This window comes from Plecotus auritus (assembly GCF_963455305.1).
Source record: "Plecotus auritus genome assembly, chromosome: 1".
In the NCBI taxonomy this organism is placed as follows: domain Eukaryota; kingdom Metazoa; phylum Chordata; class Mammalia; order Chiroptera; family Vespertilionidae; genus Plecotus; species Plecotus auritus.
This window is the reverse complement of record NC_137770.1, coordinates 102,515,691-102,542,237: the sequence shown is the minus strand read 5'-3', so window position 1 is coordinate 102,542,237 and position 26,547 is coordinate 102,515,691. Positions and strand designations below refer to the sequence as shown.

The following is a 26,547-nucleotide window of genomic DNA, read 5'->3' as shown; positions in this document are numbered from 1 at the left end:
CAATTCATGTGGAGGAAGCCTAAAAGGCCATTAATTTGGTCTAAACAAGCTTCCAAAGAACATGGCATCCATGAAAGAAAAATAAAAGAATGAAAGGACAGTTGAAGTATTGAGGAAGAAATCACTAAGAAATTGTTAAAAAATAATAATATGAAGTGATATGAAAAATAGCAAATAAAGTTTCTAAACATACAAGTAGAGAACTGAAATGCATACATATGTCAATGTATATTTATATACTGTATATGAAGCCCCTAGAACCATAAGAAATGCAAAAAATTCACTGTTAATAACTCATTCTTGAATTGCCCCCCTGTGGGGCATGTGCCCCAGGTTGGGAACCACTGAGCTTGGCTATCTTGTTCTGCCTTAGAGGTTGTTGCTCTAAATTATGCCTTGGCAAAATGGTTAAAATCTCCAAGATAATGAGTGTATTGTACAAGGGTGATGAAAGCAAAGCAAATGCTTGACAATGTCTTAGGTGTTGTTTTTTTAAATCTCTAAACTGGTTCACTAAATATGTCCAAGGGCATCTTTGAGAATCTTCTGAGTATAGCCCTTCCAACAGGCAGCAAGTATTATTTGATAAGCCATTTACATCACTAATAGTAATTTCTCTCTCCTCTGTACTTTAGATTACTTGTTAGTTAGGAACCCCCATTCCACACAGGTACTTTAGAACAATTTAGAACCTACACTTAAATATAGTAGGTCTGCTCTGACACATTTCCAGTGTTAAAATCCTGTTTAATGGGAAATTCCATTTACTATTGTGGCAACTTAAAAAAATGTAAGTCACTTAGGGAAAAGGTAAGTACTAAACATTTGTTTTCAATGTTCACAGGACTAATGAGAGGCTAGCAGAGGTCAGCACCGAACTTCTCCTGCAGAAACAGCAGAACAGATTTTTAGTCAGTGTTCCTAATACAAGGCCAGTCCTGGAGACACCAGGTGTTGGAAACTTTAATAATAGTTTTCTACTCTGTGGACATTCTACTCCAAGAGAAAACATGGTGATTCCTACCTCAAGGCCACAGATTTCAAATAGCAGCGTAGAGACTTACTTGATCAAGGTTTGTTATATTATCTTTTTTCCTTTGGGTTTCAGTTTTTTATATAATTCTTGCATTTAATTTGATGAAATTCTGAGTTGTTTAATTGACTAATGCACACTAAGTAAAAGTCTTCATTATTTTGCTTACATAGAAAGGAGACAAAAATTTTACAATCTTTTTTAAGTCCCTAGGGCTCTCATTTTCAAGAAATACCTATAGTTAACTGTATTGAATAAATGTGACTAAAGTGATACATTTTAAATTTCTTGAAAAGCTGCATTAAAGTTTTATTTTAGAAATTAAATATTATTGCCTAATGATGCTTTAGCTTACTTTCTAATGGGTTTTATTTTGGTGATGGTTCATAACAATTTTAAAGTTTTGCTGCACCCTGGTTTTTTCACCCCAAGCATAAGTGAATGATTGACATCCAAGCACTTATCCATATATGGATGTAGTTATTTAAATGAAACTGAGATAAATCCTTTTATGAATTAAATAAACTTATAACACTGAAAGGATTAATTTCTGTTTTTAAGTGAAAATTTTTGTCATCTTATGGAGAAAACATTCTTAATTGCTCTTTTATTTATAGCATTTTTATTTCAATTTTTATCAAATGTGTTGCTGAGCAGTTGTACATTTTCTATATAGTTAAATTGAGAAAATATTTGAATTTTAAATTTTTTAAATTTATTTTTTATCTGTGAATTTTTAAAATGAAGTTCACTTATGTCTGAATACCTTCCTAGCCCTTGAATGACTGATGACTAAGATGGCAGTGATAGGGAGTCTTGAAATAGCAACTAGTTTTCATTGTGTGTCATTGTTACTAATATATCCATTCTTCATCTCATTTGTTGACTTCTTTAGCTCCAGAGTTTGTTTTGTTGGAGGCACCTCTCACAGACACCAGAGAGGTGTTAACTGGACAGCCCCGAGTCAGTGGGAGAGGGCTGTCCACAGCCTCAATCCCTGTCTTCTCAAATAAGTGAATTAATACGAGAGACCTTGATTGCATTGTGTAAAGCCAATTTATTAAAGTAATTAAAACACGCAAAGCAAATTAAAGAAGCAAAGCAAACAAGCCTATACATCTGGCTTATGAAGTGCAGATGGGCTCTCAGCTAATCAGAAGAGTGAGTTGGGTGGGGGTCCGAGGTGTTATATACCCTCCTGTCTATAGGTTTCAAAATTCCTTTGCTGAATATTTTGCAACAGATTCATTCTCATGGTCCCTTTTTACTTTGTTGTGGCCTTCCCAGAACTCATGAGGAGAACTTTATCTTGCCAAGCCTTGAGACTGCTGGCTTTTCTGCTTAGGGAATAGAACTGCCCTATTTTCCTTCCCCTTTCCCCTTCCCCCTTCCCTTTCTGCATTCTCTCCTTAGGGAGGTTTTAAAAAATTTGCTCTCAAGTGTCCTTGGCTGGGGAAGATAATGGCTTGTTATTTACAAGCTGGCTGCACATTGCCCACAGTGTTTGGCCTTGTTTTAACTTTCCTTTCTCAGTTTCCATATTCCTCCTGCCTTGGAATGCTGTAACAGTTTGATTCTTTTTTGTAGTTTTCATCTCTTTGGTAAAGTACTTCTGTTCATTAATTTTATTTCTGAGGTCACTGAACTACCTTTTGAATTTGTTTGTATCTTGTTGAGTTTCTTCATGACTGCTATTTTGCTTTCTCGCTCATTTGTATCACAAACATCCATCATTTTGAGTTTCCTTCTGGAGAGTTGTCGTTTTTCTTTCTTTGTTAGTGTTACCTTTTTGGTGAGTCAAAGTATAAGAGGCTTAGCCTTGGTTGTGGGACTGTCGGCCTGGGTGACCAGGGTGGTGGTACTGGTGCTGGGTCCAGATTGCCTGGATCTCAGGCCACCACCGCCATGGGAGAGAGATGTGGCCAGTTGAGGCTAGCCAGTTTGTGAATCCACAGAGCTGCTGCCTCATTCCCTGTGGCCACTGTGCTGTGGCCAGAAGGCTGGAGACTTCTCTCTGCTGCTGCTACTAGTCTGTGTTGTGGAGTGAGCACGAGTGAACGACCACTGGAGTCCAGACCAAATTAAAATTTAGGGAGCCTTTATTAGCCGGCCGGCTGGCCAGCTGGCCAGCCGGCAACTGCTCTGCCTTTCTCCACGCAGGGAGTCCAGAGAGAAGCCCCCACCCTTTGTGCAGGACCACTTTTAAGCACATTAACCACATCCTGTTTTTGCAGAGCAAGTAACCCAAGACAAAACAGTTTTGATCAAGCAACGTCAGGATCATGCCATTGACGACCATGTTATTCACAGGGTCATCCTGTTCTTCAGAAAGCTGACAGTGTTCTATGAAAGAAGGCCTACGTGCTGGGAAGGGGCCATGAGACTATATCTCAAGGCCTGGCCTGGTGTCAGCACTGACAACTCTATCTGGAGCATAGTCCATGGCCTCAGTAGTGCTCAAAAATTCCCACTCTCTAACAGTCTGGTGGTGTGAGCACCACTGAAACTGAGGAGGGATCTGGATTTTGGAGGGAAGGGTGGATGGAATGCTGCTGGACTGTTACCCCTGCTGGGCTGTGGTGTGTGAGCTGCACCCCCCACTCCTCCACTGCTACTGTGTTTGCTGGGGCTATAGGTTCAGCCTTGTCCTTGGACAACTGCAGCTAAAGGCCTGTCCCTATTCTCCCACCCCCATCCTGCCTCTCCTGCACATTCCAGTACACCCACTTTCTGAGATGCTGGTGTGTGGACCTTTCAGTGTGTCAAGCAGAGGAACCTTGTTGGGTTCTGGATGTCAGGCTAGTTGTATATTTCAGGGGAGATGTAAAGGGGTGTCTCACTTCCCCATGACGCTGATGTCACTCACTAAAATTTCCATTTCAATCAATGCACGTTGGTTTGTGATTTTCATTGTGCTTTTATGGTCTTCTTAATGCAGGGAAAATAGCATAAGAGGCCTGTGCTAAATGAGGCTTTAACCTTCTTTTTCATTTGGCTTCATCAAAACACATCATAGAAGAGCAAAGCTAAGGACTTTTAGATAGCCTTTTGACCAAATAAGGTCTAAGTGCTTCCAAGGTGTAAAACTGGACCACTAGGTACATAAAGAAAATGGATGTCAAATACTCTGTAAATTGTTAAGCATGATGCAAACCTAAGATATTCTTGTTAGTTCTCACTGGAAAATTCAGATAATGTCTTATTTTATAAGATGAAGATGACAGAGTGTATAAATGCAAAAGCAATGCAAGATATTTTTGTGGAAATTTTTCCTTTTAATTAATGTTTGGGAAAGAATGAAGTGTTTATTTTTTTGGTATTTCTAGATAAATTGAAAAAAAATAGTTTATTTTAAATTGAATGTTGGTTCCAAAGTATACATAGTTTCCTTGTGGGGCATTGGTTCGCCAAATCAAGCTAGACTTAATAAGAGAGAGTAAAAAGCACCACTCTATCAAGATATAAAGATAGGCTGCAAAAGCTCTACAGAATGCCTGGAAAGACTTTCTAAACAGTTGTTGTTTACAGAATTCTTAGCTTTACAGAGAGAAGGTAACTTCTAAAGTTGCTGGGAATTTAATTATTGCCACTAGGAAAATGTAAAATAATTCTATGACAGGTGGGAACATGCTATCTAAAATGATAGAAAGGGATGGGTTTTGGGTGGGGCTTTATAAAACAAGAGACTTATAAAGGTTTTTAAGTTGTGATTCTGGAGGGTAAAATGTTAAAAATAGCATTAATATTGAATTGTTTATCAATCCCCTTATTTGTAAGGCTTTAATATTTTGGACTATTCCTACTATGAAATGCTATCTTATTCAGCATTGTTTTTCCAGTTGTTTTTTTTAAATATTTTATTGATTTTTTGCAGAGAGGAAGGGAGAGGGATAGAGACTTAGAAACATCGATGAGAGAGAAACATTGATCAGCTGCCTCCTACACGCCCCCTACTGGGGATGTGCCCGCAACCAAGGTACATGCCCTTGACTGGAATCAAACCTGGGACCCTTCAGTCCGCAGGCTGACGCTCTATCCACTGAGCCAAACCGGTTAGGGCCAGTTTTAAAGATAATAATTATAATAAAGTAATGCTCTATCTAATCCGTGCTTTCAGTTGTATTGGTTGTTGAAGCAATATTTAGATTATTGCTTTCAGAATATTTAGATTTGTTGCCTCTCTCACCATTACATGAAGGTTGTTAGCCTTGCCCACTGGATTCCATTTAGTGGTACAGATTACTACATATCTATTTTGCTAATTTTTACCTTTAGTTTTCACATTCTAGTTTAATTCTGGGGTATTTATTCTACACATCAAAAGTAATTTTACAGTTTTACCCAATTGTATTATTTAATGATATTATAAAATACAAACGTTTTAAAAATTAGCTTTAACAGATATATATCAGTAGCTTTTCTTACATATAAAATTTTTCCCTAAGAACTGAAACTTAAAAATTTATTCTAGACAATTTTATAACAGATGAAATTTCTCTGGTTTCAAAATGTTTTATGTTCAAGCATTTTTTTCATATCTGTGTGCCTAACATTGCATAGCCATGATAGTTACTCAATCACTGTTTTTTAAATCTGTGTTAAATAAAAAGACTCAATTTTACATTGACTGATTTTGGACTTTTGGTCCCTCGCTGACACTTTAAGAAAATTTCAAATTATTTATATATGTAATTTATTTTACATTTCTCAAATGTCATTTCAGTTTAGCGACTTTTCTATACAAATACATGAAAGCTAAAACAGATAATATGCCTAAGACTTTAACTTTGTACATGGCAGGCAGAACATTATGTCTCAGCAGAATGTTGAGTTCCAGTTCTTCTCGACTAAAAATAGGCAGTGCCTCTCTAAATTTTAACCTTAATCAAACTATAACAGTGGTTATGCTAGTTTCTCACAAGGCAGAGACAAGTTTAATAAACTTGTTTATTGTATCAGTTATATGCTCTATGTAATGGTTCATATCCCCACGTCATTTTGCCCACTTAAACAATTGTCCCATAGTCATTTTATCTTTTGGAGGATACAGATAATTGCTCAACTTCTTACTATTCTTTTTCATTCATTTTCTCTGTACTTAACTTTTAAGCCCCTTGATCAACAAATTTTTCCTCAGTTCTTTACTCTGCAGCAAAGTACATTTATAATATTCACAGACTAACAAGTATATTTCTTTTGCACATTAACCTTTTTACAGTTGTATACTAAAATTCAGTTTCAAATAGGTAAACTTCCTTGATTTTATTACAGTTTATATTACACTAGAGGCCCAGTGCATGAATTCGTGCACCTGTGGGGTCCCTTGGCTTGGCCTGTGGGATCGAGCTAAAACCGGCTCTCTGACATCCCCCGAGGGGTCCCGGATTGCAAGACGGTGCAGATCAGGCCAAGGGACCCCACCAGTGCACTATTGGGGCCTGGGAGGGACCACAGGAGGGATCCAGGGTATGTCCGGCCTGTCTCACTCAGTCCTGTTCAGCCGGACCCCAGCAGCAAGCTCACCTACCAGTCGGAGCGTCTGCCCCCTGGTGGTCAGTGCACATCATAGCGAGTGGTTGAGCGGCCTTAGCATATCATTAACATTGATTGGTTGAATGGACAACCGGACACTTAGCATATTAAGCTTTTATTATATAGGATTTATTTTTTTTTTAATTTAAAATCATTCATAAAATAAGAATGATAACAAATTTCAACTTAAGAGTATCAATAGTTACTGAAAATATATTAACTTTGGAAATGCATGTGTGTGTGCAGTTTGTCAAATTGGTCTCAAAAAAGAATGCAACATTATTTTTCAACCTGTAATCTGTACGGTATATATAAAAGCCTAAGCGACCGAATGACAGTCGACCAGTCGCTGTGACGCGCACTGACCACCAGGGGCCAGACACTCGATGCAGGAGCTTCCCCCTGGTGGTCAGTGCACTCCCACAGCCAACATCCCATGGCCAGCCAACCTCCTGCGTTTCCTCCTTCCCCTGCCTGCTGGCCCCGATAGACCCTGATTGGGACTGGGTGAGACAAGCCCAATGGGCCCTGATCGCCGGCCAGGCCGAGGGACCCCACCCGTGCACTAATTCATGCACCAGGCCTCTAGTCAAATATAATTTGATAGTAGCCTTTCAATGAATTAGTGTTGAATGAATGAACATCTATGTGTATTTGTTGTGCCTGTTGTTGGTATTGGCTTCACTATATTTCTCTTTATGAAATGTAACTTTACCCCTCTTTAAAGTGGAGGTTGTTTTGAGCAATGTACATTAAGTATAAAGTCAAGGAAGAGGAAAACTTTTCTTAAGTGTTGTGTAGTCATCTTTCTTGGAACTGTAGTGGGTAGGTGGCAAATGACAGCCCTCTTGCCCTTCTGTGATTAGAACATAGGAGTCAGGTAGATGGAGATGAACTTGTGCTACCGCGTTGGTCTTCTGAATACTTACCGCAAATTAGGCACTTCTTCACACAGTTGTAAATGGAGGAAACAAATGCTTGACACTTGTCCCTGGGCAGGCTGCTTCCTATAGAGATGCAAGCAGATCCGAATTCATGTTACTGTGGGCACACACAACTTTTCAAAGAAGAGGGTTGGAACCAGGCAAGCATTCTTAGTTCCTCCTCTCAAATTCATGCATCAGGTAAATCTTCTCTCCTCTCCTGAGGAAGGTCTAAGAGAGAGTCTAAGTCCTCCTGTGGAGACTGGGGACAGAGAAATGGAGGTACTCCTATAATTTCTGATGGGGTAAAATTAAGTTCATGTTTTTTGTACATACCAACAAATGATGAGAGAGGTTGGACAGAAATATGGTAGATGGTAAAGAAAAATCTGTTTTGTATTTTAAATTTGGCTATTGATAACCCACAACATGGAAAATTCATTTGTTGATTGATTTTGGTAAACCAGGTTATATTTGGAGGAAATGAATAGCTCTTTTAAGGAAGAATTTCATCAATTTGAACTTGCTAGGTGTAACTAAAGATTTTCTCCTTCAATTTTCTTGGCCTGTGGTTGTTTTAAAAATTTTCGCTTTTCAAATTGAGTGTACTACTGATATTAATAGGAGTTATGTTATTAATTTCTGTTTATTTTTATTCATGACTTTAAAACATAACTGTCTCATGTGTAAACATTATTCAGCTACATCACAAAGTTTTACCTTTTCTCTGAGTTATAGTTAAAAATCTATCTATTTTTCCTGAATATGAGGAAATAGCTAGCATAGAACTCTAGGCTCAGTAATAAAGACTTAAAGCCCATTTTTGGCCTGCAGCTAATTGGTTTTGTGACCTCAGGCAATCTATAACTTCCAAGTCTTTCTTACCTCCTGTAAAATAGGGACTTGGACTAAATCAGTGATTTTCATACCTTAAAAAATTTTCATTTCACAGACTAGAATGTTTTTTTTAATTCTGAATGGAACTGTATTATATAAAACAGAGACAAAGAGAGCTGTCTCAGTAAAGTGGGATGGAGACCCTGAAGCTCTGCAGTCCTACAGCAGTTCCCCGTGGAAACAGATTCCTATGGGACACAGTTTGAGAACTACTAGTTTTGAGAAAAATCCTTCTAATTATAAATCCTTTGAAGTTAAAGTGGCTGATGCATTGTTTTTAGGTGCATAATTTTCTCACCTTTCTATATTTTTAATAAATGGAAAAATATAAAATCGCAGATGTGTTCTCCTTATTAAGGATGGACTTCAAGCTACTTCCACTATCTGAACACACCTCACCTAGAAATAATCATAAACATCACAGAAGTAAATATTTAGGAAAAGAGCTTTTGGAGAAAAAGATAATAATGCTATATTGGTAGTTTCTTAATTCAAATTGTATAAAAGTGTGATTTATATTATTACTGGTAACATAAAATTGATTCAATAAAGGCCTCTCTCTGTATATAATATTGAGTTATTTATTTTATAAGGCCTGTCTATTAATGTTGTGGTTACATTATCCATTTAGTAAGACTTGTCTATCATGCTATTGTCAAAAGAGTATTAATGGAAAACTGCCTGTGAAAATATTGGGGAACATCTTAGCCAATAAATTTGTCCTCACACCTAAAATTTGTAATGGTATTGGGTATCACGTTACCATAATCACCACAGGGTTTAATGTTCAGGATAGTATTTTAAATCCTGTTTTAGGCATTTAGTGAAAGGATACTTTTTATAAGAAAGATTTAAATAACAATAATCTAGATTGGGACACTCACAGTATAACTTGAAATAGTCCTACACATTTCATAATTAAATAGACTATAATTATAATTAGTTGAATGTTTCAAAATTTAGCCCTAGAAAGGAAACAAAGTTATAATAAAAGAATTATGTATTGGTTTCTTTTTTTTTCATATTATTGAATTTATTGGGGTGGCACTGTTTAACAAAATCACACAGGTTTCAGGTGCACAATTTTACACCATTTGTACACTGTATCATTGTGTTCACCACACCAAGTCAAACCTCCATTCATACCATTTATCCCCCCTATACCCTCCTCCACCTTTCCCCAAGCCCCCTACCTCAGCAGTTACATCACTGTTGTCCATGAGTTTTTCCTTTTTTTTCTATGTTGCTCAATCCTCCCAATACCCGCCCCTTTCCACATGTGAGTGAAGTCATATGGTACTTGTTATTCCCTTACTGGCTTATTTTGCCTAGCATAATTCTCTCCCCAGATCCATCCATGCTGTATTAAATGGTAAGATTTTCTTCCTTTTTTATGGCCAAGTAGTATTCCATTGTGTAAATGTACCACGGCTTCTTTATACACACATCTGCTGATGGACACTTGGGCTGCTTCTAAATCTTGGCTGTCTATAATAATCTATAATAATAAAAGCATAATATGCTAATTAGACCAGATGGCCAAACAGCAGAATGACCTTCTGTACGAAGCCAGGGCTGCAAGGGCCAAGGCAGCCACTGCGGCTGCAAGGGCCTAGCCCCTTGCACAAATTGCATGCATCGGGCCTCTAGTTATAAATAATGCCGCAATGAACATAGGGATGCATATATTTTTTCAAATTAGTATTTCAGGTTTCTTCGAATATATTCCCAGAAGTGGAATCGCTGTGTGATAAGGCAGTTTCATTTTTATTCTTTGAGGTAACTCTATACTGCTTTCCACAGTGGCTACACTAGTCTGCAATCCCACCAACAGTGTACTAAGGTTCCCTTTCCTCCACATCCTCACCAACACTTGTTTGTTGATTTATTGATGGGCAGATGTGAGGTGATACCTCATTGTGGTTTTAATTTGCATTTCTCTGATTAGTGACTTTGAGGATCTTTTCATATGTCTCTTAGCCATCTGTATGTCCTCTTTGGAGACATGTCTATTTAGGGACTCTGCCCATATATTAATTGGATTTGGGAAGGAGGTTGAGTTTTATAAATTCTTTATAAATTTTGGATATTAACCCCTTATCAGATGTGTCATTGGCTAATATGTTCTCTTATTCATTGGATTGTCTTTTCATTTTGTGGATGTTTTCCTTTGCTATACAAAACATTTTAGTTTGATGTAGTTCCATTTGTTTATTTTTTCTTTCGATTCCCTTGCCCAAGGAGATATATCAGAAAAAAATATTACTTTGAGAAAAGTCCAAGATTTTACTGCCTATGTTTTTTTCTAGGATTATTATGGTTTTGAGTTTAACATTTAAGTTTTTATAACATTATGAGTTTATTCTTGTGTATTTGTAGGAAAGTGGTTTCATTTCTTTTTTTGCATATATTTGTTCAACATTCCAACATCATTTATTGAATAGACTATCTTTACCCCATTGTATGTTTTTCCCTCCTTTGTCAAATATTGACTATACAGGCACTAGAGTTCTGGTGCACGAAATTTGTGCACTGGGGGGTGGTGTCCCTCAGCCCAGCCTGCACCCTCTCCAATCTGGGACCCCCTTGAAGGATGTCCGACTGTCGGTTTAGGCCCGATCCCTGTGGAACATCCCTCTCCCAATCCGGGACTGCTGGCTCCTAACCGCTTGCCTGCCTGCCTGCCTGCCTGATTGCCCCTAACCACTCCCCAGCCAGCCTGATCGATGCCTAACTGCTTCCCTGCTGGCCCAATTTCCCCCAACTGCCCTCCCCTGCTGGCCTGATCACCCCCAACTGCCCTCCCCTGCTGGCCTGGTCGCCCCCAACTGCCCTCCCCTGCTGGCCTGGTCGCCCCTAACTGCCCTCCCCTGCTTGCCTGATCACCCACAGCTGCCCTCCCCTGCCAGCTTGGTTGCCCTTAACTGCCCTTTCCTGCTGGCCTGATCACCCCCAACTGCCCTCCCCTGCCGGCCATCTTGTGGCAGCCATCTTGTGACCACACGGGGGCGGCCATCTTGTGCTAGGGCGTGAGGGTCAATTTACATATTACCTCTTTATTATATAGGATGGGCTTATTTCTGGGCTCTCTGTTCTGTCTTATTGATCTATTGTATATGTTTGTTTTTATGGCACTACCATGCTGTTTTAACTACTATAGCTTGTAGTATAGTTTGATATCAGGTAGCATGATACCTCCAACTTTGTTCTTCTTTCTCAAGATTGTTGTTGCTTTTTTGGGGTCTTTTGTAGTTCTGTATAAATTTTTGGAATATTTGTTCTAATTTTAAATACATTACTGGCATCTTGATAGGAGTTGCATTAAGTCTGTAGATTCCTTGGGGTAGTATGGACACTTTAATGATGTTCATTCTTCCTGTCTATGAACACAGTATATGCTCCCACTTATTTGTATACTAGGGGACCACTGCACGAATTTGTGCACCTTGAAAGGAACTGTGGGCTGTGAGGCTGTGGTGGGCACAGGGGCGGGTCTTGGCCCATCCTCCGTGCCCCCACCTGGCCCCTCCAGCCACGGCCCCTGGTTCCCTGTCTGCTGGCAGCCCCAACCGCCACTGCTGCTCCCGTGCATTAATGGCACTGGCCCCGCTTGCACCCACTGACAGCGCAAAGTGATTGGGGCCAGCGCCGTCAGCAGGTGCAAGCAGTGGCTGCTGCCCCAATCATCCCTCAAGAGCAGGGGGAGGTGGAGAATCAGGGATAATCAGGGCCAGCAGCCGCAGCTCGCACCCGCTGACGGCACTAAGCAATCGGGGGCCTGCACCAGGCGCCAGCAGCAGGTGCGAGCATCAGGTGGGACCACAGCGTGCAGGAGCAAAGAATTTTCAGTAACCACCAGAGGCTCGCCCTGATGACAGTGACTGGCACCTTACCTTGGTCTGGCGCCCCTGCTCACCTGCTTCACCATCCTGCTGTGGCCGATGCCCACCATGTTCCACACTCTGCTGCCTGCTGCTGATACCCTCCATGTTCTGCGCGTGCCCCCTGGCGGTCAGCGCAGTCATAGCAACTAGTTGTTTGGTTGTTCTGCCCTTTGGTCCATTTGCATATTAGGGTTTTATATATATATAAATTCTGTAATTTCTTTCCTCATCCTATCTAATAAAGAGGGAATATGCTAATAGACCATCACTCCATCACAAAGATGGCTGCACCCACAGCTGAGGCCAAGTTCCCATAAGGAGCCTTAACAAGCATTCAGCAGGGACCTGAGGCTATGCACGCCCCCACCCCCATAGGGCTTGACAGGGGACCTCAGGCTGCGCCCCCCACCCTGGTGTCAGGCTGGGGGACCTCAGGCTGCACCCCCTGCCCCAGCACCAGACCAGGGGACCTGAGGCCATGCCCCCTGCCTGGTGGGGCTTGATGGGGGACCTCAAGGTGCGCTTCCCGTCCTGGTGCTGGGCTAGGGGACCTCAGGCTGCTCTCCCTGCCCCAGCGCCAGGCCGGGGGACCTCAGACCGCACCCCCTGCCCAGCGGGGCTTGACAGGGGACCTCAGGCCACGCCCCCTGTCCTGGCGCTGGGCCAGGGGACCTGAGGCTATGCCCCCTGTCTGGCGGGGCTTGACAAGGGTGGGACTGGCTGGGTCTGGATCAAGCCCAATGGGGGTGGCGGCCGGGTCTGGGTCTCACTTTTGAGGCACATGTGGGTGGGTGGGGACTTGACTCTGGGTCATGTGGTGCACCCCAGACTCTGATAGGAGGAAGGTTTTCATATACATTTTACTAATTTTCTTTCATCTCTGACACTTCTATTATAGAGAAAGCGCAAATAGCAATATTAAATTATTTCCTCTAATTAATCCCCTTTTAATGTGCATGAATTTCATGCACCAGGCCACTAGTTGTCTTATAATTTTCCAAGTACAGGTATTTTACATCTTTTATTAAATTTTTTCCTAGGTTGTCATTTTCATTTGTTTCAAGGTATCTTTTGATTTCTTCCTTGATTTCGTTATTAACCTAGTCATTATTTAGTAACATTATTTAGCCTCATGTTTTGTGTTTTTTAGTTTTTTTTTCTTGTGATTGATTTGTAGTTTCATACCATTATGGTCAGAGAAGATGCTTGATATGACTTCAATCTTGGTGGATTTATTAAGACTTCTTTTGTGTCCTAACATGTGGTCTATCTTTGAGAATGTCCCATGTGCACTTGAGAAGAATGTATATTCTGCTGCTTTAGGTGAAATGTTCTGACTATATCAATTAAGCCCATCTGACCTAGTGTGTCCTTTTTAATGCTGTTGAGTATCCTTATAACTATCACTTTGAACTCTATATCCTATAAATTGCTTACCTCCATTTCCTTTAGCTCTCTTTCTATCATTTGGAGCCTATTTCTTTGTCTCCCCATTTTGGCTGCCTCTGTTTCTTCCTATGTGTTCGATAGATCTTCCATGACTTCCAGTCTTCGTGTGGTGGCCTTATGTAGTAGGTGTCCTGTGGGTTCCAGTGGTGCAGTCTCCTTGATCACCTGAACTGGTTGTTACAGGAATGTCCCTTGTGTAGGCTAAGTGGGCCCTCCTATTATAATTGAGTCTTGGTTGCTATTGGCCTGTTTGTGCATGGGATAAACTCAGGCTAGCTAACTGTGAGACTCAACCCCAACCAAGGTTTGCGAGCTGCTGTGCAGGTGCTGACTATAAGAAGCAGAATTTGCCTCAGCAGGGTTTAGTGCCTGCCAAGATCTCCCTTTGGATATGCTGCTTGTGAAACTTATTGGATCCTTCTCTAATTTTGTCTGAAGCTAGCCACTGGGTGTGTTTGTTTTGGGCCTCTTCATAGGGACTTTGGCGCATGCTAATGTAAGAAGCTGCCTGTGACTATCCCTCAACAACCTGTTTGCAACTACAAATGATCCATAGTTTCTGGCTGCCTCTGCTTGGCCTGTGTGTATGTGGGAATAACAAAGCTATTCACCATAGTCAGCTTTTATCAGCATCTGTCCCAGGTGCATGTCAGAAAAAGTCCCAATGCACCCCAAGATCTGCCTTGGCCTGCCTCAGCTTGCAGGCCGCCTGTTATGCTCACTCACTGAAAGAGCCTCTGGGTGTAAGCTCTACGGGGTAGGACGAGAGAGTCCAGAGGATGGGTCATTGCTTTCCTCCAGGCTGATGCCACATGAAAGATGACATCCGTGGTATGGGAAAATGACTCAGCACGGGGATCCTAGTGGCTGTCCCTTCAGCTCCTTCCCCAGAACAACAATTCCCAGACTTCATCACATGACTCTAGTCTGCTCTACCCTCCCTCTGCAGGAGGCCAGGGTGAGTGGCAGTCTCAATGTGGCTTCTATTGTAAATCCTTGGTTATAAGACTTCTCTTCAGCTTAACAATAATCCACAACCGTCGGACCAACTGGGAGGATATGGACACATGTAATACCTTAATCAATTTAAAAAAATGAAAAAAATAAAAAATAAATAAATAAAGACAGACTTCTCTTCAGCTTCTTTTCAGTTGGTTATTCAAGATGATTGTTCTGTAACTTAGCGGTAATTCCAGTTTTATCCAGAGAGGAGGTGAGTGTAGCTTCCTCCTTACTCCACTACCATCTTGGATCTTGTATTGGTTTCTTTGTTCCTAAAATTAAAGATTTTCTGAAATTTTTTGTGTCCATATGAATAAAACAATGTGTCCATAATATAGACAGCAAAATAGTTTTATGTGTGTGGGGGGTTTTTTTGCCACTAGAATTTTCACATGAACTTGACAGTGCCACTTTCATCATTTTAGATTGAAAATTCAGCAGCATTGAATATACCTTAAAATTTTAATTTTCAAAAGTATAAGAATAGAAAGCTCATTTTAAGCAAAAATCCATTAAAATATTAAAAAACTGATTAAACTTTTTAAATTTTTATTTTTACTTTTTAAAAATTTAAAGCATTTTTTATTTTTTAATTACAGTCAACATACAATATTATATTAGTTTCAGGTGTACACCCCAGTGCTTATACATTATATGACTTACTGAGGCATCTTGATAAATCTCATACACATCTGACTGACACCATATATAGTTATTAGAATATTATTTACTATATTCCCTATGCTGTACTATATATCCCCATTACTCTTCTGTAGTAACCAATATATACTTTTTAATCCTTTTTCCTATTTCATTCATCCCCCAAACCTCTCCCATCTGGCAACCGTCGAAATGTTCTCTGTATCTATGAATGTGATTCTGTTCTGCTTGTTCACTTACTTTGTTTTTTAGATTCAATTGTTGATAGATATGTATTTATTGCCATTTATTTGTTCATATCTTTTTTTTCTTCTATTAAAAGAGACCCTTGAACATTTCATGGGTCTTTGCTTTTTATCGCTTTGAATATTTTAGTGTCAATCCCTTCTGATCTGCAAAGTTTCTGTTGAGAAATTAACTGATAGTCTTGTGGGAGCTCTCCCTTGTAGGTACTACTGCTTTTCTCATGCTGCTGTTAAGATTCTGTATTTGACTTTAAACTTTTGCATTTTAATTATGATGTGTCTTGCTATGGGCCTCTTTGGGTTCATCTGTTTTGGGCGTCTCTGCTCTTCCTGGACTTGTATGTTTATTTCCTTCACCAGGTTAGAGTTTTTAGCATTACTTTTTCAAATAGGTTTCAATTTCTTGTTCTCTCTCTCTTTCCAGCACCCCCATGATGTGAATGTTGGTAGACTTGAAGTTGTCCCAGAGGCTCCTTACACTACCCTCATTTTTTAAAATTTCTTTTCTGTTCTGATTGGATGCTTTTTGCTTCCTTGTATATCAACTTTCTGATTTATTCTTGACTTCATCTATTCAACTCTTCATTTCCCTGTAAATTATTCTTCATTTCAGTTAGTGTATTCTTTGTGGGGTTTTTTTTTTATGGTTTCCATGTATTTTATTATGCTGTTGATGTTCTTCCTAAGGTCATTGAGCAACCTTATAACCTGTGTTTTTAACTCTGCATCTAGTAGATTGCTCATCTCCATTTTGTTTAGTTCTTTTTCTGGAGTTTTATTCTATTCTTTCCTTTGTGATTTTTTTTCTCCTCACTTTGGTGGCCTCCTTTTGTTTGTGTCTATGTACTAGATAGAGCTGCTACATATCCCAAGCTTGGTAGAGTGGCCTAATGTAGTGGGTGTTCTGTAGGGTCCAACTGCATAGCCTCCTCCATCACACAAGCTGGGCACTCCAGGTGCACATCCCCCTTCCTTTTGTGGGCTATATATACCCTCCTGTTATAGTTGACCTTTGATTGCTGTAAGTGGGAGCGATTTAACCCCTGGCCTATCAGCTGCATGGAATGGCTGTGACCACCAACCACCACGAAGGATTAGCTGTGTAGGGGTCCACCCTACTGGGCAGGTCTAACTTCCTCGGGGCTCTGGTGCCAGCTGAGTCCACCTCTTGAGTGTTTCACTTGTGGAGGTGGCTGGGTGGTGCTTCGATATGGTCTGAAGCTGTCCACTGGTTTTGCTGCTTCTGGGGCCTTCTGGGAGGTGCTGGCCAAGGTTAGCTGTCACCCATGTTCTACCTGGGACAACACAGCATGAGTTACAAAGCAATCTGCAGACAGCTGGGTTTGGAGGTGCCCAAGCTGTGAACTAATACTGACTGCTGCTAGTACTGTGTCTGGGGGCCACTTAACAAAGAGGTACATGGCACACTGAGGCTAGATGCTGCTTGTTTGAAAGATTTTAGGAAAATCTGAAGCATGAGCCTATACACGGTATTCATATGGAAAAGCCACTGGGAACAGCTTGGGTGGCGCCACATGTTGGTTTTGGTGGAGTCTCGGGGGATCACCAGGGCACGCAAATGGTGCAAGCCTGGTTGATGGAGCCTCAGATATAATGCCCGCCTGCCCTCTCTGTGCCAGTGGGGGGTGTCTTAGAATAGAAACAATGGCCTCTGCCAGCAGTTTTGTCTGGCAGAAAGCTGTGCTCTTGCCCTGATGCCAGACAATTCAGTTCCTCCTCATATGAAGCTGCTGCCACAGCACTAGAGCTCAGAGGCTGTGAGTCCAGAGTAAGTCTGTGCATGATCCCTTTAAGAGGAACTGCCTGGGACTCCCAGCAGCCCTCAGTCTCCCTCAGCCACAATCCCTGCTGGTTGTTATAGCCAGAAGTTATGGGCTCTTCTCTTCCTGGCACTTGAACCCTGGGCTGGGGTACCTGGTGTGGGGCTGGGATCCCTCACTCCTCAGAGGGACCTCGGCAGCCAAGATATCTCTGCTGATTTTTATCCTCCATATGTGGGTGTGGGACCAACCTGTTTCCACTGTCCTCCCCTCCTACCAGTTTCAATGTGCCTTCTTATTTAAATCCCTAGTTGGAGAACTTTCATTCAGATAGATTTCAGGCAGTTCTGAATGATGGTTGTTCTGTAGTTTTGTTGTAGTTTTGATGTGGTTGTGGGAGGATTCGAGTACCACATTTACCTACACTGCCATCTTGCCAGGAAGTCTCTGATTAAATTTTTATAAAGGGCAGTTTTTCTAAGAATTTCAAAGTTATGCATTATGTGTAAAGTATGGCTTGACATGTTTAAGCTTCTTTGTACCAGTGAGATCATGTTTATTCAATAGACCAATATTAATTATACTTTTTATCAGACTAATATAAATAGCATTACTAGTACACATCCCTGTTTTCCATTATCTAAAATTATAATAAGAATTTATTTTATTTTAGTTATGTTATTATTTTTCTATTTATGTAATCCCCAAGTTAGGTCTGGATACTTTTAAAGGCTGTTTATCATTCCTATAATAATGTCTCATGTTTTACTTAAATACAACTAATAATATTTAACTTATTTCAGATGCAGCAGGACTTTGAAAAAATTCTAACTAGAGAACTAAAAGAAGGTATGTTGCCAAAATTTATTAATTGAATTGAGATAGCATTGATTTCTGAAATAAACTGTAAATGGTAAGTGCCATTTGTTTCCATGTTTGGGTAACATATACTTCATTAAATGTTTTTTATACATAATGAAAATGTGAAAGCATAAATATTCATAAGGAAGAATACACTTATTCTGCATTTATTCATCACATTCCATAGCTTTTTAAAAATCTCAAAAGTCCATGTATCTCTTTTCATTTCTGGCTGTCCCCTTCCTTTCCTCTGCCATCCCTATGGAACTGTCAACCTACACACTGAAACTGTCAGAAAACTGGGCTTCATCCACTTCTCATGTTTTCTCTAGTGATGTGATACTTAATCAAGCAGTTACAGTTCATATAGCTATTACCCGAGGGGCGACATTTAGATCTCCAGTCATTGACTTTGTCATTGGTTTACCTTTTACCCTCAGGAAAATCCCCAGATTCCTTTGCATGGAGTAAAAATACCACAATCCATTTAGTTCTGGTCACATAATTCAGTCTTATTTCTAGATGCTACTTACCCTCCTCTGCCCTTTGCTCTAATATCTAGGCAAACTGGACTACTTATAATTCTACAGTGCTCTGCCTCACCTCTAATCTTGGCATCTTCTGCATTTCTCTTTCTGGCATACTTTTTCCTTGTCCTTCAGGTATGAACTGACAAATCCCTCTACCAAAAAGCCAACAAGAATGACACAAAACTGGGATGTCCCTTCTGTGTGCTCCAGTGGTGCCCTGTTTGGATTTTTTTGCAGTACATATGACTCTGAGTGGAAACTGCCTGCTTATCTGTCTTCAGTTTGACTGTCATCTTTGTCTTGTAACTCCAGCGCTTGTCATACTACCTTAGTGCATAGTGTTGAATAAATGAATGAAGGACAAGAAAACTAGAAGCTTTGATAGCCACAATATCAACCAATTCAGTGTGCAACCATGGGCAAATTATATTTCATAGTAATCTTGTGTTATGTACTGTAGTCATATATCAATGTTATTATTATTCTTAACACTTTTACTTAGTTATAGTTTAGGTGAAGAATATAATTCTTTCTTTTTTTCCAGATGCTGCTGAATTTGAATCTGAATCCTATAGAGCTTATCCCGTAGGATCAGTTGATTCGTCAAATTCATACCAAGACTTACTTTTGAAAACGTCACGAGAATATGTACAGATTTTGAAGAAAAATTATATGATCTGAAACATAAATAGTAAAAATGTATTTACTGGACTATTTACAAAACATTTTTATTATTTTCTATTAAACGCATGACATGTGAAATCTTTATTAAAGAAAAATATTTTTGGATCACATTTGTGTGATAAAATTTATGTAGTATTTTAAACTCTGTTTCTTGGCATCTGATGAACTTTTAAGCAGATTTTGTAGGTTAAAGCCAGCACTGTTGAGTTTTACATACTCAAACTATCGAAATGCCAGCTCTTTGAACAACACCCAAACAACCAAGTTGTCATTCATCCTCTAGCTATATAATTGATAGCTTTTGTGAATTTTTCAATTTTATCACTCTATTTGGTCCTAAAAATTTAGACAGACATCATTTTTATACCTGCTGCTATGGCTACCGTCAAAGTTTGGATATATTACAATTGTTATAGTGCCATTAGACTTATCAAATATAACATATAATATATCATATTTAATATGTATAATTTATGAAGCATTTGTAAGTTGTAGACATGGTGCCTCTTTACTCCTAAATACTTTAGTGTGTAATTCCTAAGAAAAAGGAACTATAGTATAATTCTCAAAATCAGAGAATTAAAATTGGTTCAGTATTAATATTTAATATTGGATCTTATTCAGATTTTTCCAATCATCTCAGTAATATCCTTTATAGTAAAAAAAAAACTCAAAATGATGTGGGTGTCCAATTGCCCTGTTTCTATAGTCTTCTTCAATCTGGGACAATTCTTTAGGCTTCCTTTACTTTTCATGACTTTTACAGTTTGAAGAGTATAGGCCAGTTATTTGTAGACTTTCCGCTTAGGTCTATATGAAGTTTCCTCATGTAGCTTCAGGTTATGCCATTTGGGCAGAAATGTCACACAGGCGATGCTGAGTTCTTCCCATGCAGCAAATCTGCAGGGACGTGCTCAGCTCCATTACTTCCAGTGTGGACTTTGATCATGTGGTTAAGAAGCGTCTGCCAGGTTTGTCCACAGTAAAAGTACTATTTACCTTTTGTATGTCACACATACCTGGTGTGGAGGTAATTTGAGTCTCGTAAATATTTGGTTATTTCTCAGAATTTCTCCCAGTTAATATAACATCCATTGATGATTCTTGTTTAAATCAATTATTACGTTGTTGCCAAATGATGATATTCTTATTCTTTCATTGCTTCTACATTGATAAATACATAAAGCCAAACCAAACGAACAAGTGAGTGAGAAGGAAAAGTTTATTATTTTGGTGCATAATTTCCCCACAATTTGGTCAGTGGTAGCCTTTTCAAGGTGACTTCATGTCTTTTTGACCTGTCCCCATTATTCTTTGAGCACTTTCTTACTCTCTGGACAGTAAGATGTTTCAAGCTCATCCTGTAGTTTTTCTGCTCAGCCCTAGAGTCAGCCATCTACACTAATAAAAGAGAAAGATACAAATTGACCATACCTCCACAACACCCACCAACCAGTCAGGAGTGAGTATGCAAATTAACTCAACAAAGATGGAAGGTTAATTTGCACATGCATGCGCCAAGTGGCTGGGGGCAGGGCGGTACCAAGCGGCCTGGGTCCCAGACGTGCGCCAGGCCCTGCCCATGGGGTCCGGGGTCCATTGGGGGCCAGGGGAGGTGGGGCGGGCAGCGCCAGGGCCCACCAGCGGGGCAAGAGAGCTGGCGGCTTGGAATTAATTCACAGAAGAAAAAAGATAATGGAAAAGAAATAGGTGTGACCTGTTTAGATTAAAGTAATCAGGTACACCTTCTTGGTGATGGTGATGGTGATGGTGACATGTGAGATAGAACAGAGTGTGAAACTGCCTGGGTTCAGAAGCAGCATGTGGCCTCCAAGGGTGTGAGGAGTACAGTGAGTGAGAGCAGGCAGGGAGTGGGACATGGATGGGAAATTAGGTGAAAGAGGGAGCAGAGGCCAGATGTCCACCATGGTTTATTCAGATAAATCTTAAAATAATTACCTCGGCATGCCCAGCCTGCATGGCTCAGTGATTGAACATGGACCTATATACAAGGAGATCGAGGTTCAATTCCCTGTCAGGGCACATGCACAGGTTGTGGGCTTGTTCCCCGGTAGGAGGCAGCTGATCAATGATTCTCTCTCATCATTGATGTTTCCAGCTCTCCCTCTCCCTTCCTCTCTGAAATCAATAAAAAAATATTTTTAAAAAATTAACTCACAGCCTGAGTTTTCCCTAAGTCATGTTTAGTTATGTTAACCATTATCACTCCAGGATTAAGCGGTGTCTGTGAACGGGTTTAACCAGCATTCCACCCAGTAATTTGGTGATAAGAATGTAGTTACAATAGGTCGTAGTAATCTACATGACCCTTGATGTTCGCTAAGGTATGTCAGAACATTGTACTAGGGCTAAACAGTGTACTTTGCACTTAAAAAGAAAGTGTTTTCATAATATTTTTTCAGAAAAATAATGTTTCTTAATGTAAGTTGTGCATTTAATAATCCAATACTTTGTTGTCTACGTATACACACACATACATAGATAAAATTGGTATGTGGGCATAAATGAGTTGATGAAAGATAAATTAAGATTACATATGTCATTACCTAGCCCAGTCCTGGACTTATATTTAGTAAATATTAGTTTATTTCCTTCATCTTTTACATGTCAGGCACTGGATTGGATACTTTATTTGTATCTTACATAAGACAGTAAATTTATTTTATTTTGCCTTCATCCACATAAGAATGGGGAATATAAAATTATTTTCAAGTCTCACAAGTAACATTATTTTATACTATAAAGGGAAGTGTCTAAAATACCCTGGAAATGTAAGCTAAAATGAAATACATAGCAAGAAGATTTTATAACTTTCTATAAGAATGCTATGAACAAATGTATGCCAGTAATTTAGATGACTTCCACAATTGGTGTAAATTATACACAGTGGGACAAAAGTAGGCTTACAGTGGTTCATATGGAAAAAGACATATAGGTTATGATTATTACAATAGCTTTATTAACTCTGTTTTGCATATTCACAACTGTAAATCTATTTTTGCCCCACCCTATACATAGGAGGTTTTTACAACAGCCTGGTGACACAGCCAGTTTTCCCTACCTACGACCTCTTGCCTATCACCTGAGGCAAGGGCGCTCAACCTTGGCTACTTATGAGGATCACCCGGAGAGCTCTTAAAGTCTCCGAGACCAGGCCTCTTCTGAGATCGAACAAACCTAACTAATCTCAGGGGCAGGGGCCTGAAATGTCTGCCTTGAAATCTCCCTGGGTGGTTTCAGTTGGGCGGACAAAGTTGAGAATCACTGTGCCAGGGTCCTCTGTGTAGCAATGGAGGGCTATCTTCAAAAATGCATGCACTTGGCTTTTCAAAAAATGTCTGTCCCTTTTCAAATCCTACTCTGCTTTCAAGTCTTCAAAGAATTGGCAGCTGCATTGTGAAGCCTTCCCATTTGACACAGCCTTTGATATTCAATCAGCTCTGTGCATAGCTTTATTATAGCTCACACAGAGTCATTCCTAATGGGAGGAAAAATGAAATATTAAACTGAAGGAAAGTTCCTTGAGGGCAGGGAGACAGATGGATAGATGATAGATAGGTATATAGACAGATAGAGGCATCCTATATAATAAAACCATAATACGCAAATCAACCAAACGACAGACCGACCGGTAGCTATGAGCGGGGCCTAAGTTAGAAGGCAGACATCTCCTGAGGGGTCCTGGACTGAGAGAGGTTGCAGGCCAGGCTGAGGGACACCCCCCCCCCCCCCCCGCAGTGCACAAATGTGCACCGGGCCTCTAGTCCTATCTAATAAAAGAGTAATATGCAAATTGACCATCACTCCAAGACACAAGTGGCCAGCAGGGGAGGGCAGTTGTGGGCAGTTAGGGGTGACCAGGCCAGCAGAGGAGGGCAGTTGGGTGAGACCAGGCCAACAAGGGAGGGCAGTTGGGGGGGACCAGGCCTGCAGGGGAGGGCAGTTGTAGGCAATCAGGCAAGCAGGGAGGGCAGTTAGGGGTGACTGGGCCAACAGAGGAGGGCAGTTGGGGGAGACAAGATCAGCAGGTGAGGGCAGTTGGGGGGGGGACCAGGTCTGCAGGGGAGGGCAGTTGTGGGCGATTAGGCCAGCAGGGAGGGCAGTAGGGGGGACCAGGCCTGCAGGGGAGGACAGTTAGGGGCAACCAGACTGCCAGAGGAGGGTAGTTGGGGGAGACCAGGTCAGCAGGGGAGGGCAGTTGGGGGGGACCAGACCTGAAGAGGAGGGCAGTTGGGGGTGACCAAGCCTGCAGGAGAGGGCCGTTGGGGGGGGACCAGGCCTGCAGGGGAGGGCAGTTAGGGGCAACCAATCCTGCAGGGGAGGATAGTTAAGTGTGACCAGGCCAGCAGGGGAGGGCAGTTAGGGGCAATTGGGTCAGCCAGGGAGCAGTTAGGCATCGATCAGGCTGGCAGGTGAGTGGTTAGGGGGTGATCAGGCTGGCAGGCAGAAGCGGTTAGGGGCAATCAGGCAGGCAGGCAGGTGAGTGGTTGGGAGCCAGCAGTCTTGGATTGTGAGAGGGATGTCCAACTGCCCTTTTAGGCCCGATCCTGATGGGATCGGGCCTAAACAGGTGGTCAGACATCCTTCAAAGGGTCCCAGATTGGAGAGGGTGCAGGCTGGACTGAGGGACACTCCCCCCATGCACGAATTTCGTGCACCGGGCCTCTAGTTTTTCATAAAAGCCCTGATTCCTTTCAGGGGCCAGTGATGTTTAGAAACCAGATCTGGGCACTAATTGTGGTAAGTGTGCATATTGCTATTGGGGTTGTCATTGTTCATAGGCTCCCTCAGTGAGCAGCAGTGATCGTATGTGTATTTATAAATACACATAGATATGTGCATACGTGAATCTGCAGTTCTGAATCAAAATATATTGAAAAGCAGGAGTTCTTACCAATATTTCCATTCCAATCCAATCCCACATGTTTCATTCTAGTTTTTCCTTTTTAATTTTAACTTCCTTTTTTGACATTAAGCAGGCTCCCATCATCAGTATCTTTGATTATTTGTTCAATCTTCTTGTATGAACCAGTCTCTGTTGTCCCTGCCACATACAGACATATCCTCCTCACTCCCACTTGAATTGTAACACTCCACACTAGTCTCTAACTGCTGTCCCTCCGAAGTATATGCTCTCTTCACCCCATCCTTCCTCAGAGAGCTGCCAAGCCACCTCTTCTGCAGATGATTTACCCCATCAGGCTCTGAAAACACAAGCTGGGCTGTCCTGCCCCAGAATGCATGCCTCCTGACCTTGTTCAGTCTTTGATCTCTCATCCTATGTTGTTCACCTTTCAGGGATGCTCTGGCTTGAGCTCCAACACTGTGCAGGGTGGCCCTCCCAGACTTACACCTTCCTCTTCCATCCAGGCTCCAACACCTCACTCTGGGCACAACACCTCCCTGATTTTGTCCCCAGGCCTTTGAATCGAAATGGTTGGAAAAAGAAAAAAGAAAGCAGGAAAGGGCTCCATATATCTTTTATAATCAACTAGTCAAGCTCTACCAATACACAGCAAGGATTTTGATGGAATTGCATTGAATTTATAAATAAATTGTGGAGAAAAAGTTCATATTGAATTTTTCAAACTACTGAATAGTCGATCTTATTAATTCTCAATGTTTAAAATATTTCCCATAGAGGTCTTGCATATATTTTTTTAGATTTATTCTCACTTATTTGATACTTTTGATCCTATAATAATTGTTATTTAAAAAATCAATTTCCTTTTTGTTGTTAGCTTGTAGAAATAAAATTACTATGTTGCATTTTGAGCTTGGATTCAGTATCTTGCTAAACTCTCATTTTTTCTTACTCAAATAATTTATCTGCAGATTTTTTTTTTGGATTTTCTACATGGACAGACATATAATTTATAAATCATGACAGTTTTCTTTCCATTATTTAGAGTTTTACATTCTTTTCCTTTGATACTACAAAGTGGTTTTGGATAAAAGTGGGAGAATGGGTACTCACTCACATTGTTTTGAAATTCCAAAGAAACAGTATCTATAATTATGTAGATAGTGTGGGCGGGGGGGAGGGGAGGGGGGCACTTAAAGTAGAAATCCTTTATTAGTGTATTACTTTTATCTTGCCCTATAACAGATCACGACCAGTTTTGCACTTTAAAACCACACACATTTATTATTTCACATTTTCATAGGGCAGGAGTCTGGGCATGCTCACCTGTGTCCTTTGCTCTGGGTCTCACAAGGCTGCAGTCAGGGTGTCTGCTGGGCTGCATTGTCATTTGGAGGCTTAACTGGAAGACTACTTTGAAGCTCATTTAGTTTCTTTGCAGAATTTATTTTCTTATGACTGTCTATGTATTTTCCCAGCTAGTTGCTACCTCTTAGTTGAAGGCTGTCCTTGGGTCATAGTAGTTGTCTACAGTTCCTAAGAGCTTAGTTAGTACAATTTGGACTGCTACAACAAAGTACTATAGAATGATAAACAACAGAACTTTATTTTTCACAATTCTGGAGGCTGGGAAGTCCAAGATCAAGATTCAGTGTCTGGTGAAGGCCCACTTCCTTGTTCTTGGAGACCGGATCTGGCTGTGGCACATGGCAGAGAGTTAAGGGATTTCTTTTAGGCCTGTTTTATAAGGGCTCTAATCCCATTCATGACAGGTCCATCCTGATGACATAATCATCTCCTAAAAGCACCACTTCTGAATACTATCATATCGGGCATTAGGCTTTAACATATGAATTGGAGGGAGGGAAGTGGACAGAAGCATTCAGTCTGTAGCAAGTTCATTTAAAGTTCTTGTCCATGTGAGCTTACTCAATATGGCTGCCTACTTCATGAGGCCAGCAAGGAGAATCTACCCCTTCAGGGAGGGCTCAGTCTTCTTTTAAGGTTTTTCACCTGATTAAATCAGGCTCCCTCTTAAGCTCCTAAGGTGTCTGATAAATTGGAGAACTGTAATCCTTACAGGCATGTGTCTCAGACCTTATCTGAGTATATTAGTCAGGATAGGCTAGCAAGCAAATCCCAAAATCACAGTGTTTAAACAAAACAAATGCTTATTTCTAG

At 40.7% G+C, this 26,547-nt stretch overlaps 2 protein-coding genes across 10 annotated transcripts in view; one reads left to right on the top strand and one right to left on the bottom strand.

The window, feature by feature from the left end:
* Positions 1 to 20,679, top strand: part of LOC308252626 (ankyrin repeat domain-containing protein 26-like) — a 141,693-nt gene extending 121,014 nt beyond the window's left edge. For 8 of the 9 annotated variants that reach the window (XM_080677401.1, XM_080677400.1, XM_080677398.1 and 5 more), the window contains 3 exons: positions 845 to 1,073; positions 18,210 to 18,255; positions 19,342 to 20,679. In XM_080677401.1, coding sequence (XP_080533527.1) covers positions 845 to 1,073; positions 18,210 to 18,255; positions 19,342 to 19,478 — 412 coding nt within the window. In that variant the 3' untranslated portion in view covers positions 19,479 to 20,679. Of the gene's footprint in view, positions 1 to 844; positions 1,074 to 18,209; positions 18,256 to 18,929; positions 19,042 to 19,341 lie in introns of those variants that run through there. The other variant, XM_080677402.1, reaches the window with a different exon arrangement.
* Positions 1 to 26,547, bottom strand: part of LOC308253051 (cyclin-Y-like protein 1) — a 143,267-nt gene that overhangs the window by 3,591 nt on the left and 113,129 nt on the right. Inside the window, exon 5 of the mRNA XM_080678082.1 lies at positions 7,495 to 7,572. Coding sequence (XP_080534208.1) covers positions 7,495 to 7,572 — 78 coding nt within the window. The remainder of the gene's footprint in view (positions 1 to 7,494; positions 7,573 to 26,547) is intronic.